Genomic DNA, 20,000 nt, shown 5'->3' with positions numbered 1-20,000 from the left:
ACATCAGCCCTGATGCTAAATATGACCACTCAGACTTTGCCCTTACTAAAGATATCCGTACACAGAAACAAACACTTTCTGCTGAGACAAGCACCTGCTTCATCAATCACAGAGAGTTCAGTGCTGTCATTATCAAACACTCTCAGCTGAGGAATTAAAAAGGTTTCATCCTGCACTAAACCAAATTCAACTGAATAATGACTCTGTTGTCTTCTGTAGAGCTGCTTTGTTTTATAACTGAGGACTTTAACAACACTGCCACATAAACCCTACATGAACAAAAGTATTGGGACACAGCTCTTAATTCAGGTGTTTCAGCATGCAGTCTGCTTTGGGTTTGATGGATACCAGGAGAACGATACCTGACTGACTGCACAGGGTCAGCTGTTAAGATAATGGAGTGGGTTGTTTTCGAGGGGTTGACCTCGGCTCCTTACTTCCAGTGAAGGGGAATTATAATGCTTCATCAAGACATTTTGACATCACTTTGAGGCCCTTTTCTGTTCCAGCATGACTCCAAAGCAAGCTCCATAAAGACACAGTTGGATTCGGTGTGGAAGAACTTGACTGGCCTGAACGGTTCAGTCCAACAACTCACAAATTATTTACTAGTGTGTCAGAAACACTCCAGAGTCTCATGGAAAGCCTTTTCAGAAGAGTGGAAGCTGCAAAAGTGAACCAACTCCATATTAACTCTTTCCCCGTCGATTTACAGACAGGTTTTCCCAGCTTTCTGTGTTTTCACTGTTATACAGTAGGGGGCGCTACTACACATCTTCTGAAAGACTATTGAATCGTTGGATCAAAACACAGGTGAAGAAGAAGCAGTAACCAGTGATCACATATGTAATCAGATGCATATGTAAAATATTGCACTAGTCACAGCATATAAATCAAAACCGCAGCACCAAACATTGCCTAATGAAATATGAACCCAGGAAGTGGTTTAGGACTGGGATGTTGATGGAGGCGATCAACTCCATCGATCTATTTTTTGCTTTCTTTTTTTTTGCAAAACGTCGCTTTTTTCATGAAACTTACCCACGATCAAGTATTGATTTAAAAAGACAGCATGAAGCTTGAATAAAGCGGGTTGTTTTGTTCTGAAGCAGAGGTTCTGTTCTTTTTCTGACATGTTCAGATGTTCATAAAACAAAATATTCTGACGCCATGAAACATTTGTGAAAATTATAAGAAATGCTGCTGGTGCCTGACCACCTTTTATTTATTCTCTCTCATGACAATGCAAAGACTCAGACTCTCTCCCGTGGAACACAACAGATGAAGCTGACTTTATCATTTTTGTCCATACAGTGAGAACCCAAACTGCTTGGTTTCCAACGTTCTCCCAAATATCTTTAATGTCCCACAGAAGAAAGTCTCTGGAGGTTTGGAAGGGCATGAGGCAGGTAAATGATTTCTGCTTGGACTGTTTGTGCTGAAGGTCTTTATCTCTGTCAGAGCGACACTAATAAAGCTGGTGTGTTTGCAGAGACTAACGCTGGTAGTAAATCAGTAGCTAGTGGACAAACAAACCTTTGTGCAGAAAGAGTCACTTTGAGATCAAAACACCACTCGGATTCGCTGGAATAAAAACAAGCCCGAGGAAAACAGACAGTAATGGTTTTACTTTGGGATTTTACTCTTATTAAAATGTTTAGCTAAAAGTAAGTTATATCAGACTAACAAACTGAGATCTGGAGGAGCACAGCTGCACTGATGAAGGACTTGATGTGAGTTTGACGACTGAACTCACTCGCTCGTGGACACCGAGACAAAACCTGAACTTTGGACAGACGAGGAACAGTTATGTAAGAAGTTCTTCAGTTCTTCAGGAGAGCTTTACTTCAGTCTCAGAAACACAAACACCCAGAGATTTGACCCAGAGATATGATGTTTAATGAGACGGACGGTGTCTTACCGGAGTGTGTCCTGAGCTGAAGGAGTCTCCAGCCTGAGCTCAAGACTTCTGGAGATACACTGATCTCCTGCAGCGCCACCTGGAGACTCAGACTCATAACACACCGGTCAAGGTCAAAGATCCATTCATCTCAACACTGAGGGACGGAATCAACACACACACTCAAACACACACACACTCTCTCTCTCTCACACACACACACTCTCGCTCTCTCTCTCTCACTCTCACACACTCGCTCTCTCTCTCTCTCTCTCTCTCTCTCACACACACACACACTCTCTCTCTCTCTCTCTCTCTCTCTCACACACACACACACACACACACACACTCTCTCTCTCTCTCTCTCTCACACACACACACACACACACACACACACTCGCTCTCTCTCTCTCTCTCTCTCTCTCTCTCTCTCACACACACACACACACTCTCTCTCTCTCTCTCTCACACACACACACACACACACACACACTCGCTCTCTCTCTCTCTCTCTCTCTCTCTCTCTCTCTCTCTCTCTCTCTCACACACACACACACACACACACACACTCACACACACACGCTCTCTCTCTCTCTCTCTCTGACACACACACACTCACACACAGTGTTTACTCTATTATGTTTATGATACCATCACTGAATCACTGATGAACTGAAAACAGTGTTTATTTGTGCTTCTGCATTACTGACACACTGTGTTCCTGTTTAACACTGTAAAGCTGCTTTGACACAATCTGTATTGTTAAAAGCACGAGATAAAGAAATGTGACTTGACTTGATGCATCAGATGGAGTTTTTATTCTTTGTCAGATGTGTCTGGTGTGCAAAATGGCAAACTGAATAAAAAAGCATTATGGCATGAATCTTAAACAACTTCCCACTTAAACAGCTTAGACATGGACAAAAATGTTCAAAATCTAACCATTATACAGTATTACTCATCTTCTCAAATATAATGACACACACTATTATCAAATGTTGAGTGTTTATAAAGTCAACAAATGTAAACTCTCCAATGATTCAGCTCTAAACAATGCTACTACAGTGCAATACAGTATTATATGCTTATCAAAGCTGTCACAAAGTGTGAAATATATACATATCTTTCTAATCGGATAAAAAAAGTTTATGCCCATTTTTTATAATTTATGCACATCTTGGTGTTTCCATCCAGTGTTTAAGAGATATATCAAAATTCACATAAGAATAGGTGGATGGAAACTTGTGATGAGCGACTCATGCAGTGTCAAACCCGTGTCTGGAGCGTCACATGACCCTGCAGGGCTGCGTCTGATTGGCTGAGGAGGGTGTCTGGCGCGGTCTTCCTGTGAAGATGCCTGTGCTGAGGCTGAGGCTCTGGAAGGCGCTCCGCAGACAGAAGCTGTCGTCTTTAGCAGGGGCTTCACCACGGACCATCTTCGCCAGATCTCGTGGGAGACACACTTTCCCCCCCGCGGCTCGCAGCTGCTCCGCATCCTTGGCATTCTGGACACGGACAAATGCACATTACTACACTCACAACTCATTATGATTTTTAACAACATGCAGATTTAATCTTTCCTTGTATTCTGCAATAACTACAAACTTTCCAAAAGCAAGAATCACATCTTTTGTGATTTTAACGTGTGATTCTTCTGGAAGGATTGTGACATGTAACGATGCTTTGATCTCGGTCATCATATTTGCACGTTTATGTTTATGACCATATGCTGCACTTTATCACTTAAGGTCCATTCACACCAATAACTATAACCATAAATATCCATAATCACTGCGAGAATAGAGAGTTCACATTACAACAGAGCAACGATTTCACGATTTCACGAGTCACTTTCAGATCGATTTGATCCCAGTTCATAAATGATAAACACACGAGCTATGTTTCTGTTATATTGGTGTCTGTAGGCCGGTGTGTGTTGACCTTGGTCAGCTGGTATTTCCTCCTGAAATGGGCTCTCATCGCAGCTCTCTCTGCGTTCTTCTGAGCGTTCATCGCCTCTCGTAGTTTCCTGCAGATCATGCAAGAGAGAACAGTACTGTTCAGACGCTTCACTGTAAACAACACAATGATCCAAACACTCCAGACCTTAAGACCGGGAAGTGTTACAACAGTACAAGTCAGGTCTGATGTATCTTTTCTCTGAACACTTCAAGAACACAATCATCTCTTGCTTTATAATGTCTATCAAATGTTCTGATTGTAACCTGAGCCTCTGTCTCCACATTAAAGGGCTTGCACTGATAGTGTGATCACCTCTCTCTGTCCAGCTCGGTCTGATAGGATCGCAGCAGACGCGGGTCAGGCTTGCAGCTCCTGCCCTTTGACCCCTGGCGTTTCGGGCCTCTCCGGGCCCCGTGGTTGGTCTTCTCTCCGCTCACGCAGAACTTCAGGGTCTTTACGGGCGCCAGCAGAGACTTCTTCAGCATTGACTCCATGAGGATCAGATCTACAGCAGCTCTATCTGTGGAAGCGCTTCAGACGGATCATCATCTGATGGAGACTCAAATCTGTAGAGACAAGGACACAAACTCTGATAATATTACACAGGCTGCGATCCAGTGTGTCCCAAATATCAGCCAACATGCTCAGAAATATCAGCTTCATTTAAAGGGAAAGTAGTGTTTCTCTGACCTGACTGGCAGATATTTGCAAAAACAGATAAATCAGTTCTAAGTTATCAAATATCATGTTTTTTCATTGTGCATTCCAATTAATCTAAATAAAACTGCAGACAGACACACACACAGAGAGAGAGAGAGGGAGACAGACAGACAGACACACACACAGACAGACTCACACACACACACACACACACAGACAGACTCACACACACACACACACAGAGACAGAGAGACACAAAGACAGACACAAAGACAGACAGACAGAAAGAGATACATGGACAGACAGAGAGTAATGGTCACCGGTGTGGTTCCACTCACTGAGGGCTGATAAAACTCCTCGATTCCTCAGAGCAGCACAATCTGAATACTGCTGTTCCTCTGGTCTCTGGTTCTGTGCAGATCTCGGGTCGTCTATGTGCAGGTGCAGATTACTACACTAAAGACTTTAACGAGGGGAATCTCATTAGACACCAGAGGAGAAGCAGCACGTGCAGCTCACACACACACACACACACACACACGACAATGATGCAGCAGGTTCAGCAGATCCAAAAAAAGAGAGAAAAAACTTTTTGATGTAAAAGAATAAGTAATGATTTAATTAAGGTTTAATTTTTTGGTGCATATGTGAGTGATTTACTTGCTTTGGGTTACAGTCAAAATATACGTCACTACCATAATTTAAACATTTTTGCAAAATGACTTTACCATTACATAACAGCAACATTTCTGTCTGTACTGATACTAAAAAGAAATGAACAAATTCAAGAATAATGTGAAGCAAATCAAAGCTGAAGTGCCTCCTCCATCTGTGAGCGCAAGGAGACAGACGGCATGAAGCGGTCTCGCTCTCAGTGAGGACAGACACTCATCTGTGTCTCACAGATCTGCTGAGGATGATCAATCACACACAGAAAACATTTAATAGAGTGACAGGACAGAAGAATGTGAGGAGGAGAGCAAGGTCAGTCACGAAGACAAACAGACCATCTGCAGAGTTATCACTGACCCTGAGGAGGCCTTGAAGAACACAACTCATCACCAGACACCAGAGAGAGAGAGTGTGTGTGTGTGTGTGTGTGTGTGTGTGTGAGAGACCGAGAGAGAGAGAGTGTGTGTGTGTGTGTGAGAGAGAGACCGAGAGAGTGTGAGTGTGTGTGTGTGAGACCGAGAGAGTGTGTGTGTGAGAGAGACCGAGAGAGAGAGAGAGAGAGTGTGTGTGCGAGTGTGAGAGAGAGAGAGAGAGAGAGAGAGTGTGTGTGTGAGAGAGTGTGAGAGAGAGAGAGAGAGAGAGATTGTGTGCATCTGAGCAGCTTAACAGATTGAGAGGATCAGTGACCACACGTGAAGCAGATGGACAGACGAACCATCCGACAGACAGAGATGTACAAGAGCAAACGATCGGGTTGAGGTCATTACTCATCACAAACTCTTAACACAAGAACACAATACAACATCACTCACACACACACACACACACACACCTTTGTTTAGTTGGAGACTCTTGAGTGATTGGACACACTATTCAGATTTAACTATTTTCCATTTTATAATTCCATTATTTTCCAGACTCATATTTCCAAACCTCTCAGTAGCTTTTCAGACCGTATTCAACACACAAGGTTCATAGAGCATTATTTTCAGCTTTATATTTTTCTATTAGTTTTCATTGATTTTCTCGAAGTGACAACATACAGTCTATAATATAAAAAATACAGGCACACAAGACATCTTTTTGTGCCCTTGAGAAACTATTCACATGCATTTTTTGCATGCTTATTATGCATTACAATTTCAAGTTTAGATTTCCTTTGTGCATCACTATGAATAAAATGAGAGCATACAGCGGCACAGAAACCATGACACGAAATGGGCTGATGGCATAAAACCTGCCAAGTTGAAGAATCTATAAAAAGACTAGTACTGTAAAAACACTAAACACTAAATAAAGTAAACAAAAAATAAAAGTGAGTTGACACACACCTCGAGTTTCTCTCTCACAACACACAGCTTCACATCTGTGCTGCTAAATCAACATCTGTGTAATTATATCAAAGGGGTGGAGGGTGAGGGACACCACCAATTGATGAAAAATAATAATTAAACCCTTAAAATAACTCATTTTAAAATCAAAATGGTAATACTTTAACCAGTAAGGTTACATTAGTTAATCCATTAACAAATAATATTGGTAACAGTGTTTATTAGTTAATAAAAATGCAGCTGTTGAATGTTGGTTCTTGCTAGCTCAGATAAAATTAAATCATATTACCAGATAGTCTTTGAATTTAACGTATTAATGTTGAAATTCGGGAACAATTGCCAGAACACGTTACCCGTGTATTTGCAGTGTGAAAGGGGCTAGTGAGGTGCCCTTCGAGCGGATTGGGATGGATCTGGTGAGGCCGCTGCCGAAATTCGCCCGGGGGCATGGACACATCCTTGTCATCGTGGATTATGTCACCCGCTACCCTGAGGCCACGCCCCTCCGTAAAGCCATCACGAAGGCCATTGCCCAGGAGCTGTTCCTCCTCCCTAGTGTTTCTAGTACTTGCTACATCATTAGAAGAATCGCATCTACTCTAATATTTGTCTGTTTCTCTCTTGTTCCGAGGTCACATCAGATCCAGTCTGTGTCCAGATCAGAGGGTCACTGCAGTCGCCCGGATCCAGTACGTATCCAGACCAGATGGTGGATCAGCACCTAGAAAGGACCTCTACTGCCCTGAAAGACAGCGGAGACCAGGACAACTAGAGCCCCAGATACAGATCCCCTGTAAAGACCTTGTCTCAGAGGAGCACCAGGACAAGACCACAGGAAACAGATGATTCTTCTGCACAATCTGACTTTGCTGCAGTCTGGAATTGAACTACTGGTTTCGTCTGGTCAGAGGAGAACTGACCCCAACTGAGCCTGGTTTCTCCCAAGGTTTTTTTCTCCATTCTGTCACCGATGGAGTTTCGGTTCCTTGCCGCTGTCGCCTCTGGCTTGCTTAGTTGGGGTCACTTCATCTACAGCGATATCATTGACTTGATTGCAAATAAATGCACAGACACTATTTCAACTGAACAGAGATGACATCACTGAATTCAATGATGAACTGCCTTTAACTGTAATTTTGCTGACTAAGACAAGCGTGACTGGGACAAGATGTTATCCTACGTGCTCTTCGGTGTCTGAGAGATCCCTCAGGCCTCCACAGGCTTTAATTCGTTCGAGCTGCTCTTCGGCCGACATCCCCGCGGTCTGCTTGATGTCGCCCGAGAGGCCTGGGAACAACAGCCGGCGGTACACCGTGGAACATGTGCGCGAGACGCGGGAGCGGATCGACCGAGTCATGCCCATCGTCTGTGAGCATCTCATCAAGGCACAGCAGCGGCACTACAACCAACTGAAGAGGAAGCCGAGCACCAACGCCCTTTCACCACACTACCCTCAATAACATCCACCCTGCGGGGAACTTACCTGCAGCCTCGAGTCCCACACACACACACACACACACACACACACACACACACACACACACACACTTCCACTCACTCAGATGATATGAAGCATGTTTTATTACAGACAACATGGACTATAGAAACAAGGATATTCATCTCATACAAAACAACTCGAGTCATAAAATAAATACTGAAAAGTGTTCATCAGCTGAGAACTGTGCAATACTTGAATCCTGTGATGATCCCAAAACAACCTTGAGCTGTCCGTCAAACGAGCACTGACCAATCAGGGAGGATGTGAAGGTGTCAGTCTAATTCTATTGGCTGTCAAGTCTCCAACAAACAGCAGTGAGCAGAGACTTCTTCATGACAAACTCATGAGACTGAATGACCTGCTCGTGTGGATCAGAACCAGACCCTAGTGGAGTGGAAGCACAGGTCAGAGGTCACCGGCTGATGTCACGGGCGCCACTGAAGTGTTCAGGGTCTCGGACGGGATTGAAGAAGGGATGACGCAGCGCAGCGGAGAGAGACAAGCGCCGATCCGGCTCGAATTCCAACAAACCCTCCAACAGATCGAAGAAGAGATGATGCTCCTCTGTTTCACACATCACATACTTCTGACAGAGAGAGAGAGAGAGAGAGAGAGAGAGAGAGCGCTTTATTACAGTCATCCACAACAACACAAGCTAGAGATGAGACGTTATCATCACTCCTGAAATATCACGGTCACATCTGAAACGATCTTCTGGGTAAAGTGTGACTCACTCTCAGAGGTCTGCAGTTCTCTCGCACGTATCGTCCCGCAGACGTGCTCTCGTCCCAGTCCAGACGACCTCTGTAGAAGTACTTCTGCTTCCTGAGTGCAGAGGTCAAGTCATTCTCACACTGGACTCATTCACACTGACAACATTAAACAACGCTCGGTGTTTCCTGACCTCGTTTTCCGGATCATTCTGGAAGGAACAGGTCCATGTACTCGCTCCATCATGGCCAGATGCTCCCTGTTATCATGAGTCTAACACACACACACACACACACACACACACACACACACACACACACACACACACACACGCACAGAAGAACACGTGTGGATCTGATTCAGGAACAGTGATGTTTATATTCATGAGCATCAGCGGAGATGGATTGTGTTTAATATACACTACTGATCAAAGGTTCTGAATAACTGATGTTTTTGAAGTGTCTTCTGCTCACCAGCGCTGCATTTATCTGATCAAAAAATACAGTAGAAACAGTGAAATATTAGTAGAAATATCTGTTTTCTGTGTGATTCTGTTAAAGTGTAATTTATTTCTGTATTTTCAGCATCATTCCTCCAGTCTTCAGTGTCACATGATCTTCAGAAATCAGAATAATATGATGATTTACTGCTCAAGAAACATTTCTGATTATTATCAGTGTTGAACAAAGTTGTGCTGCTCAATATTTCTGATCCGTTTCCATTCAATGTTTGGGGTGTGAGTGCGTCTAACAGAAATTAATACTTTTATCCAGAGGCTTTCCGCAGGATTTTTAAGCTCAAATGTAAAGCTTTAAGACCTTTTTTAACACCTGCACAAATAAAATGAATACCATATTAATACCATACAGCTTCCTCACGCCAAAGAGGATGCTTACAGATGTTTATTTAATGAAATCACAGCCTTTTGGAGTTTAATCGTCACATTCAGCCATATCGCAATTCTGGTCTTTCGGTTCCCAAATATAAAACCTCTTGAAAATAATGAAGACTTTCTTGTACAACTTAAGACCCTGCGGAAACCCAGATCCATCAATGATGCACTAAGCTGCTCAAAAGTGACATTTTATAATGTTACAAAAATTTATCTCTACTTCAAATAAAAGCTGTTCTTTTTGATCTGTGAATGTATCACCGTTTCCACAGAATGATTGGGCAGCACAACTGTTGTGAAATCCTGCTGATGCTCATAAATAAGGCAGACGAGCTGAACACACACTCTCAGTCGCAGTCAAACACACACCTGGAAGAGTGTGTATCCACGGTAGAACTCGAACAGAATACAGCCGATACTCCAGACGTCACACGGCTGACTCCAGCCCAGCTCTACAGAAACACAGGTAGAGGATCACTCTCTCTCTCTCTCACACACACACACACACACACACACGCGCGCTCTCTTACCCAGAATCACCTCCGGCGCTCTGTAGTGTCGGGTGGAAACGATGGTGCTGTGATGCTCGTGGTCAAACGTGGCGCTGCCGAAATCCACCAGCCGCACAGCAGTGTCCAGCACACAGCGCTCGTCCCGCTTCTGACACACACACACACACACACACACACACACAGAGAGAAGACACTTATCTAACTAACACTAACTGACTAAACACACTGCTGTTTTGTCGCCTGCTACTTTAAATGCTCAAGCTCTTTACAGCAGGATGGATTCTGATTGGCTCAGAGAGAGAGAGAGAGAGGATGGATTCTGATTGGCTCAGAGAGAGAGAGAGAGAGAGGATGGATTCTGATTGGCTCAGAGAGAGAGAGAGAGAGGATGGATTCTGATTGGCTGTCAGTGATTTTATCATTCATGCTCTGATATCAGTGATATCATTCCTCTGTGTCTATCTTCACAATTAAAATATATTGACTATAAATATATACATGAAGATATTTAAAAAATATATACTGTGTGTGTCTAACTATATACACAAAAGATAAACACACGACACACGCATCATTTATCAAAACAAAAACTTTTATCTTTGATTTAATCACAATTTATCATTTGAAAGCACTAATTTACAGCCTCCGTCCTTAATGTGAATGTAATTAAAGATCCAGTATCTGAAATCAGAGTTGAATGACTTTAAAAGACAGAATCAGTGCATGTCTCACCTTCTCGGTGTTGTAGGTGACCGTGTAGTCAGAGCTCACAAACAGGATGTTCTCTGGCTTGAGGTCTGTGTGTGTCAGCCTGTTGTCATGGAGAACTGTCAGAGAAACAGACCATAATCACAAATGACTCAGCATGAGCTTTGATTCTCATCAGTGTCCTGCAGCACAGCAGTCATCAGGAGCTCAGAGATATTTACAGCAGACAACAATACACTGTGTGGGTCACACTTATACAGCTCTCTATTATGACAACAATCATTCGGATATTAAGAAAAGATCATGTTCCATCAAGATATTTAGTACATTTCTTAGCTAATCTATTCAGCTTTTAGATGATGTGTAAATCTCAATTTCAAAAAACTCCCCCTAATGACTGGTTTTGAGGTCCAGGGTCACGTAGAAGTCTGTGTGTGTGTGTGTGCGTGTGATGTGTGTGTGTGTGTGTGTGTGTGCGTGTGAACTCACACTTGACGGCGAGGCAGATCTGGTAGGCCATGTGTCGCACCTGACTGATGGAGTAGGGCAGATAATGGTTCTCCTTCATGAAGTCGAAGGTACTGAGAGCTAACAGCTCAAAGCTGATGCACATGTGACCGTGATAGTCGAACCAGTCCAGCATCTGCACACACAGACTGAGACACACACCACTCTCATTACTGCTGCCCATCCAGATCATACACACATATGTATATATACACATATCTAATGTGTTGTTTGTCATCATCTTCTGGGAAAAGCTGAAAACCCTTCACACTGTGTTGCCTTCGTGCATTTCAATGGGAAAGAAACTATCATAACAATAAAGACATCACTCGAACTGTAGCATTGACATCCGACTCAAACATGAGTCGAGGAACAAGCACAACTCAGTATTTTGTGTGTGTGTGTGTGAGTGTGTGTGAAGCACGTGGGGTTGGATCACAGAGCTCCAGTAATAATCACACTCACTTCTTGTTTTCTGGATCTTTCTGGTTGATTTTCTCCAGGACGTTGATCTCCAGACGAGCTGCTTCTTTGTATTTTTCCACGTTCTTGATGATCTTCAGAGCGATGCGAGAGCCTCCCCTGTAACACACACACACACACACACAGTGAAACACCCGTGACAATCAGCAGAGAACATCCAGGTGTGTGTGTGTGTGTGTGTGTGTGAGAGACTCACCTGTGATGGTCGATACACTCCACCACTTTCCCAAAGGTCCCCTCCCCGAGCGTCCCCACGATCTCATCTGCACAGGAAGCACAAGCGTCACACACACACACACACACACACTGAATGTAGAGTGCAGCTGTACACACATCTGTCCTGCAGCACGTCTCCTGTCCGGTAGATCAGATGACCCTCCTCGTCGTCTTTAACGGCCCACGCTCTCACACGACCGTTACTCTGCTGACGAGAGACACAAACAGAGTAACCTTTGACCCTTCAAACATCACCGGAGGACAATATTTGTCTGAGATACAACTATTATAAATCTGGAATCTGAGGGAGCAAAAACATCTAAATATTGAGAAAAACATTAACGCATCTCATTCTGACTCTACTCTAAAAATACTGGGTTACTCAGGAAATATACATTTATGACATTTAATATTTTGGCTTTAGTCACGATTTATGTTTTTCATTCTTTTCCAACTTTTCCAACGGAGTATTTATTAAGAGCTGAGAGACGCGTCTGAGATCACGAAGCGGTGTGTTTCTCTTTAATTGGACACCTCGTCTGTCTTAATCAAGAACACAGTGACTCCAGACCAACACACAAACACAAGCAGCCCAGCAGACACTCGAGAACGAGGTCAGACACACACACACACACACACACACAGAGCTCTGCTGGCTCATATACAGTTCCTCCTAATAATGAGAGCCTAACACAGATGTGATCAGGAAACAGTGAAATCATTTCGTTTAGTCATGTTCACCCTCGAGGGCATCACTAATGAGGATCTGATCAGATCTGCTCACTGCTGGAGAAACTTGAGCAGCCAGAACGAGTTACACACACACGGACGGAGCTGAAGGATACTCACACACACACAGACGCAGTCCAAGAAGATCTTGAGCACAGAGTACAACCCTGTTTTACCCATAACCACTGTCAAACACACACATCTACACCAGAGACAGGAGACAGAGCGGGAACAGGAGGAAGTCTTGAGGACAGAGAGACTGTGTGTGTGTGTGTGAGACAGAGAGAGAGAGAGAGATGAGACTCAGGCTAATTTTAAACGCTCCTCACGGGCCCCTGGGGAAATCCTGAGACCCCAATAGATGAGTCTGAAGAGCCAAGACCAAGATCTCATTACACACACACACACACACACACACCACAGCAAACACACACACACACCAGCAAACACACACAAACACAAATTAAACATAAAGCATCTCTGGTCAGTTTGGTTAAAGATGGTTGACACTCACAGGTGATGAGGAGCGGCTCTGGCTGTACGAGCGTGTTCTGGATCTGGTTCTGGTTCTGGATCTGGTTCTGCTTCTGGTTCTGCGGCGTCGGCTCCTCTGATCCACACAGAAGTCATGTCTGAAGAAGCTGTCTGTGAGCGTCCCGTTCCTCTGGTGCTCCTCACAGCTGCACACACAACACAACACAACACAACACTGCTGTGAGATCGACAACAACTCACTGAGACGCACTCCATGAGCAAAACAAGAAGAGATTCAGCCTTTCCTCCAGGGGAAACTCAATTAAGTGCATTTGGCTTAATACGAGATCAATTATCTGCAGGTCGGGTGATTAAACGTCTCTTCATTTAGTTTTTTCCCCTGCAAACACGACTAAACATCTTGTCTCTTTTTTTCTAATCTCTTAATTTAATTTTTTTTTTATATTTTGATTAGAAACAAGACAAAAATACGAAGATAAGCTTTTTTTTAATTTATTTTTTGTAAATACTTTAAAATATATTTGTATTACCTTATATATCCAAAACAAACAAACACTTTTTAACATCTGGCTGCAACATTATACAAAAAAATCAAGACATTATTATATTACTCTTTATTTTCACTGTTATTTTCATTTTAGTAAATTTTTTTGTGGTGTAATTTTTATTTATTAGTTTTATTTTTTTAAGTACTTTAAGTTAAGTTAAAAGAAAATGAGAAATGGTGTTATGGCAACTCACTTAATAATAATTGTGTTTTTTTTGTTAACATTTAAGCATTTTTTTTTTAAAGATGTATTATTTGTAAACTATAACCCTGCCACTAGAACTGTGCTCAGAAGCTCATCTGAAGTAAACAGATGCTGATGTCTGTATTAGAGATATTCCTCTGTGGTTGTGAAGTGAAGGGTGTAGATGTACCTCCTGGAGCGCTGTCTCGGTCTCCTGCGTCTGCGTCTGTGTCTGGACGAGGAGGAGCGTCTGCGCAGGCGTCTGTCGTACGACGGGAACCGCCGAGATCTGGGCATCTGCAGACCACACACACTTTACTACAAAACTCACAAATCAGCCACTGCCTCTTACTTTCAGACATGTATCAATGCATCTAACAAACACAGGACTTATATTTCATGCACATCTTTAAATACAAACACAAACTAATCAAAGGTAATCAACAGATTGTGTATATTTACATTTAGCAGACGCTTTTTTTATTATATAAAAAATGAAAAGAAAACAGAACAGAAAAAGAATAGTACAAGCTAGTGTTAGGCCTTTTTTGATTTTGTTAATTGTATAAGAAATAAAAAGAAAACAGACAGAATACAAAAAGAATAGAGAAGCTAGTGTTTTTGTGTTTTTTTTTTAAAACAAGCAGTTAGTAAATGAATAGAGTGCAAGTCACTGATCTATAATATAAATAATATATATATATCAGTGGTGCAAGTCTAAAAGGGGCAAGTTTATAGATATATAAAACTAAAATAAATTTATAAAAATGCATATTGTCGTATAAACATCCAGTAACTGACATTTGCCATGATTTCAATAACTGAATTAATCCTAAACTTTAATGAAGTTACAAATAACTAACTCCTATTCATTAAGATTTGAAGACGTTTTTCTGAGTCACACTTCACATATGACTGACTTTATGAGAGCCCGTTTTGAGAAAAGGGCGGGACTTAATAACGTTGGCATTATTTATAAAGTATTCGGTTTTAATACAGTATGCGACCCAGGGTTAAATAAAACGAGCTTTATTTGATTAATTAATAAGTCACCAGGTTTGAGTAAATTATGATTAAAGCAAGAACAGCTAAAACATCAAAAGAAAACAAAGAAACGACAGAAGCAATATGATGATCGTCAGCTACTCCTCTGTTTACTTCTGTCAGTTTATAATCTATCAGATAACAACTCATCTGTGTGTGTGTGTGTGTGTGTGTGACTCGTGTTTATATTGTTATGAGTAACGTTAGGAGAATGTGTTTGTGAGTAATGGTGTATTTCTCCTCAGAATTGTTAGTAAGCGGTTAGCGGTTAGCATGGAGCTCGCACACACATACACACACATACAGACACTCTCACACGCACACAAACACACACTCTCACACACACCGCAGTCTGAGCCCTGAATCTGTCACAGCGACCGTATCGGCGATATAAACAAGAAATTTACCGCTTGAGCCGCGACGCCCGTGCGTTTGTCCCACAGAAAATCCGTTCTGTCGTTATTTTAGCGCTTCGGTGTTACAATACATCCAAATCCGGAACTATTTGGTTCCTCTGAGAGGCGCTCACCTGAATATTCATGAGGAGAGCTCGTGGTGGGCGGGGCCTTCAGGCGCGCGTCAGATCGCGTTCTGTCTTGTGGATTATATCAGGCAGCTTTGAACTTAAACTAATTCTATGACAAAAATAAGTGTTTCTGTTAGATGTGTTTCTCAGTACTCTGTTTACCTGAACGATTATTTCTCTGAATTTCTCCTCGAATACTTGTTGACATTCAGAAAATAAATATGAGACAAATATGAGACAGTAGAAATATGAGTTTCTCATGAATGACTGAGATGACTGATTTCATGTATAAAAATAAATATTTACTAATATATTGTTGTGTTTTTATACTGTGTCTCCCAATGTTGTCTGTATATTATAAAAATAGTCTTTAAATCATACTCTACACTCAGATGATCATCATACATGTCTTTATCACAGGTTATTATAAATGTTAAGCTTAATTTGCATTAACTGTTGTATTCTGTTGCAATGCTTTAGAATGTTGCTCAAATTAGGACTTTTTTTTTCAACTGTAGGCTATTTATCAATGCATTCATTAAATGGAAAATTATTTTATAGTAAGAAAAAAAGTGTCTTAAAAGTGCAAGTATTATTCATATTTATCTGTAAAGACGAGAATGTTAAGTGAAGAAAAATCATGGGATCAATGGTCAAATAAACAGTTATACTAATAAAATATTTATTCCAATATGTTTTACTGTAATGACTGTTCCACTCGCCTGTGTTTGAAGGCCCCGCCCACGATGAGCTCTCCTCATGAATATTCACGTAAGCGCATCCCAGTGGAACCAAATATTTCAGGAACTGAATATATTGTAGCACCGGAAACTCCCGCGCACAACTTCCGGCGGAGAGCTCCGACTCGCGCGCACTTTCTTATCCAATAATAAAACATGATTAAAATTTGATGATTTAAATTATCATTAGAATATTATTATTAGAATTTGATTTAAATGCATAAACATTCATATATTTATATTCATATATTATATATATATGTACATATATTTAACATAAAGCTTTTCCTAAATATATACAGGCATATGTTTGTATTTATAAATACATAATAAATCTACACAGCACACATACACATTCATATATTATGTAAACAATAACTTTTATTTTATATGTTTTTATTATGTGTGTATATCTTCCCATATGTGTATTTGTGTGTGTGTGTGTGTGTGTGTGTGTGTGTGTGTGTGTGTGTGTGTGTGTGTGTGTAAGTCTCGCTTGTGCCCCTAGAGGGCTCATGTCCGTGTCTCTCTCTCTGTCGGTGTGTGTTGTTTCTCCGCTCGCTCGGTTCTCCGGTGTCTGTGTGCGTGAGCTCGGTGTTCCGCTCATCATGTCCTCCGCGGGAGCTGCGTGTGGACCGGCTCCGGGACCGAATCACGGCGGCTCTGTTCCCGCGCCCGGCGCCTCAAACCCGCGAAAGTTCAGCGAGAAGATCGCGCTTCACACACAGAGACAGGCGGAGGAGACCGCGGCGTTCCAGGAGGTCATGATGGACCTCACCTCCACCCGGGTAATACACATATACACACACACACACACGGGAACGGGAACGGGAACGGGTTTCCCGCGGGAAATAGTTAAATCCGTGTTTTTCTCTCGGCGCGCGCGAGCAGGTAGTAGCGCACTAGCTAACGGAAGCTAACGAAAATAACGCGGAGATCGTGAAAACGGAATCCTCGAGAAACGTTAGAGACAGTTGAATTACACGAGAGATGTTTTTAGAGGCACCCTGACGTTAAACGACAGTAAAACAGGTTTAATTCCTCTGTGAGTTTGATCAGTTTCTCTGACAGGAAGCGGTTAGCAGCAGATTAGCATTAGCTCTTCACACTTTACTCATATGATATCAAACGATATTCTGCAGTTATTCTCGCTGTATCCGTCTCAAACATCACATGTGAAGCCCATTCTGTCAGTCTGATGTGTTTTATGTGCTGTCACTCGCTAAACGCGGCCAGAATGAACGTTACCGTGGTGTTTTGAGACTTGTACCTTGGTGTGTGTGTGTGTCTGTGTGTGCGCGTGTGTGTGTGTGTGTGTGTGTGTGTGTGTGGATGCGGTGCTGATGAGTGATAACTAGTTAACTAATGTCAGATCTGGTTAGTTAAGATCATGTCAGTCTGACCTGGGCTCAAACCTTGACCCTTACTCGCATCACCAGTCCTGGTCACTTTAGATGATTCAACACTTTTAATAACTGACTCTCAATTAGTGACATTGTTTACATTTAATTGTATCTACTTATTATATTCATTTTATTCATTCATTAATTTAGCATCTTATGATTTGATAATGATTTAGTGTTTTAAAAAAAAATCAAAGTAAACCACATACTAAAACTTAAATTATAACATGAATTTGTTTCCATTAGCATCCTATCATTAGATTAATATTTGGGTCAAGGGTTTTAAATCACCAAAACAATGTGTTGAACAGTGTTGAATTGTTGTATCATTTTCACACACATTTTATTCTCCCCAAACTCATTTGAAAGTTTAAAAGTATACACTTTTCTTGCATCCAATGTGCTTTCTACGTGTATACAATCATTTTTGTAAAATGTATTTTGATGTGGACAATTAAATTCTTTATTCCTGTAACTTTAAAAGGTCAGAGTGGTTCAGCGTGACCTCTGACCCTGAAACACACTCTGACTCTTCCAGAATGAGTTGTGGTTTGCATGTAAACAGTTTTTCATGTAGTGTGTATTCATCATGACCTCCGCTCTCAGCAGCACATGTAGATTAATCAGATGTGAACTCGTTATGCACACGATAGAGATCCATTAGTGCAGAGATTCCCAAACATGATTCTGTCAGCCGAGCCTCCTGAAGTTCAAATATTAAGAGATTTTAATGTAATATTTCAATACTATAACAGCACATTCATATGTTTATGGTTCTCTGAAGTCAGTTAATGAACAAATGACATGTAGATAAACAAAAACAAAAAAGATTTATTTTTAAGTCAGTGGATTATTTATTTCTTCATTTTTTTTTATATTTGTGTAAATGTATGATTTAATGACTTTGTATTCTGTGTTTTAATTGGATTGATTTTTATTTTAGAATTATTTTTATTTGACAATGATTTAAAACATTTTAGAAATAGTTTGTTATTTAGTTTATTTTATTTTTATTAGTTAAATTAATTTTCATTTTTTTAAATATTTTGGACACTTATTTTTATTTTTATTTCAAAATTGTATTTCAGTGTAAAAAAAATTATTTTTATATTTTTTTAGCTAGCATTTTATATTGATTTATTATTGTTGTAAAATTAAAATGAATTTACATATTTATATTTTATTGTTTAATAACTTAGTGTTTTATTTTATAGATTATTTTTTTAATTTTTCAGATTTAGGTTCATGATTCACCTGTTTTGATGTTTTTTATTTATTTAGACTTTATTTTTAAGGTTTAAGAAATTTTTGTTAAATTTGAAGAATTAAAAAAATATATATATTTGTTTTATTTGACATGTTTTTAGCTTGATTTGAGCTTTTATTTGACTGGTTTCTCATCTTGTGTTTCAGATTCAGGCGCAGAAGGTCCGTTTGGCTCGAAATCAGGGATCGTATTATGGTGGATCTCTGCCTAACGTCAACCAGATCGGCAGGAGTGCCTCGGACCTGCAGGTGTGTGTGTGTGTGTGTGTCATTAGAGGGAGTGTGAGAGAGTGTGTATTAGAGGGAGTGTGAGAGAGTGTGTGTGAGAGTGTATATGTCAGAGTGTGTGTGAGGGAGTGTGTGTGTGAGGGAGTGTATATGTCAGAGTGTGTATTTGAGGGAATGTATGTGTGTGAGAGTGTGTGTGAGGGAGTGTGTGTGTGTGAGGGAGTGTGAGTGAGAGAGAGTGTGAGGGAGTGTGTGTGTGTGAGGGAGTGTGTGTGTGTGAGGGAGTGTGTGTGAGAGAGAGAGTGTGTGTGAGAGAGAGAGTGTGTGTGAGAGAGAGAGTGTGTGTGAGAGAGAGAGTGTGTGTGAGAAAGAGAGTGTGTGTGAGAAAGAGAGTGTGTAAGAGAAATTGTGTGTGAGAGGGAGTGTGAGAGTGTGTGTGTGTGTGTGAGATGGTGTGTATTAGAGGGAGTGTGTGTGTATGTGTGTGTGAGAGAGAGAGTGTATTAGAGGGAGTGTGTGTGTGTGTGTGAGAGAGTGTATTAGAGGGAGTGTGTGTGTTTGTGTGTGAGATGGTGTTTTTTTAGAGGGAGTGTGTGAGAGCGCATTAGATGCATTGAAAGCAGCTGATGTTAAACTGAGTGTGTGTGTGTGTGTGTGTAGGGCTCGTATCACTCTCCGCTGGACTCCAGTCGCTCCACACGGCATCATGGTCTGGTGGAGCGTGTTCACAGAGAGCGGCGCTTCGTCTCTCCCAGCAGACCCTACAGAAGACAAGTATCCTTCCTG

At 41.4% G+C, this 20,000-nt stretch overlaps 4 protein-coding genes across 14 annotated transcripts in view; 1 reads left to right on the top strand and 3 right to left on the bottom strand.

The window, feature by feature from the left end:
• Positions 1 to 2,068, bottom strand: part of LOC113115823 (pyruvate kinase PKM) — a 9,986-nt gene extending 7,918 nt beyond the window's left edge. Inside the window, exons 1-3 of one of the 4 annotated variants that reach the window (XM_026283459.1) lie at positions 1,922 to 2,056; positions 1,688 to 1,786; positions 1,537 to 1,601 (exon numbers count right to left, since the gene is read on the bottom strand). Coding sequence is in view for 1 of the 4 variants with exons in the window: in XM_026283457.1 (XP_026139242.1) it covers positions 1,922 to 2,018 (97 nt within the window). In the remaining 3 variants the exon portion in view is untranslated. Of the gene's footprint in view, positions 66 to 1,536; positions 1,603 to 1,687; positions 1,787 to 1,921 lie in introns of those variants that run through there. The other 3 variants (XM_026283460.1, XM_026283457.1, XM_026283458.1) reach the window with 3 other exon arrangements.
• A 422-nt stretch (positions 2,069 to 2,490) lies between these two features.
• LOC113116801 (complexin-3-like) lies at positions 2,491 to 5,616 on the bottom strand. Its single transcript, XM_026285123.1, has 4 exons — positions 4,861 to 5,616; positions 4,175 to 4,428; positions 3,842 to 3,929; positions 2,491 to 3,405 (listed from the first exon to the last, which is right to left on the bottom strand). The coding sequence occupies exons 2-4, from the start codon at positions 4,354 to 4,356 to the stop codon at positions 3,187 to 3,189; spliced, it is 489 nt and encodes a 162-aa protein (XP_026140908.1). The 5' UTR covers positions 4,357 to 4,428; positions 4,861 to 5,616; the 3' UTR covers positions 2,491 to 3,186.
• A 2,470-nt stretch (positions 5,617 to 8,086) lies between these two features.
• On the bottom strand, positions 8,087 to 15,598 carry clk2b (CDC-like kinase 2b). 8 transcript variants are annotated; one of them, XM_026283447.1, is made up of 14 exons: positions 15,459 to 15,598; positions 14,198 to 14,304; positions 13,296 to 13,461; positions 12,170 to 12,260; positions 12,033 to 12,099; positions 11,819 to 11,935; positions 11,336 to 11,502; positions 10,871 to 10,965; positions 10,157 to 10,286; positions 9,996 to 10,078; positions 9,208 to 9,222; positions 8,928 to 9,007; positions 8,758 to 8,848; positions 8,087 to 8,609 (listed from the first exon to the last, which is right to left on the bottom strand). In XM_026283447.1, the coding sequence occupies exons 2-14, from the start codon at positions 14,302 to 14,304 to the stop codon at positions 8,436 to 8,438; spliced, it is 1,383 nt and encodes a 460-aa protein (XP_026139232.1). In that variant the 5' UTR covers positions 15,459 to 15,598; the 3' UTR covers positions 8,087 to 8,435. The 8 variants fall into 8 exon arrangements, with proteins under 8 accessions (XP_026139232.1, XP_026139234.1, XP_026139233.1 ...); XM_026283449.1 differs by having other exon boundaries at positions 8,087 to 8,606; XM_026283448.1 differs by having other exon boundaries at positions 12,170 to 12,257.
• Positions 15,599 to 16,804: 1,206 nt separating this feature from the next.
• The window catches only part of LOC113115819 (CREB-regulated transcription coactivator 2-like), a 13,665-nt gene continuing 10,469 nt past the window's right edge, over positions 16,805 to 20,000 (top strand). The window contains exons 1-3 of the mRNA XM_026283446.1: positions 16,805 to 17,105; positions 19,134 to 19,235; positions 19,875 to 19,988. Coding sequence (XP_026139231.1) covers positions 16,833 to 17,105; positions 19,134 to 19,235; positions 19,875 to 19,988 — 489 coding nt within the window. The 5' untranslated portion in view covers positions 16,805 to 16,832. The remainder of the gene's footprint in view (positions 17,106 to 19,133; positions 19,236 to 19,874; positions 19,989 to 20,000) is intronic.

The sequence above is a fragment of the Carassius auratus genome, chromosome 16, assembly GCF_003368295.1.
Source record: "Carassius auratus strain Wakin chromosome 16, ASM336829v1, whole genome shotgun sequence".
NCBI classification, from domain to species: Eukaryota; Metazoa; Chordata; class Actinopteri; order Cypriniformes; family Cyprinidae; genus Carassius; species Carassius auratus.
Note: the sequence above shows the minus strand (reverse complement) of the source record. Positions and strands in the feature narration are given on the sequence as shown.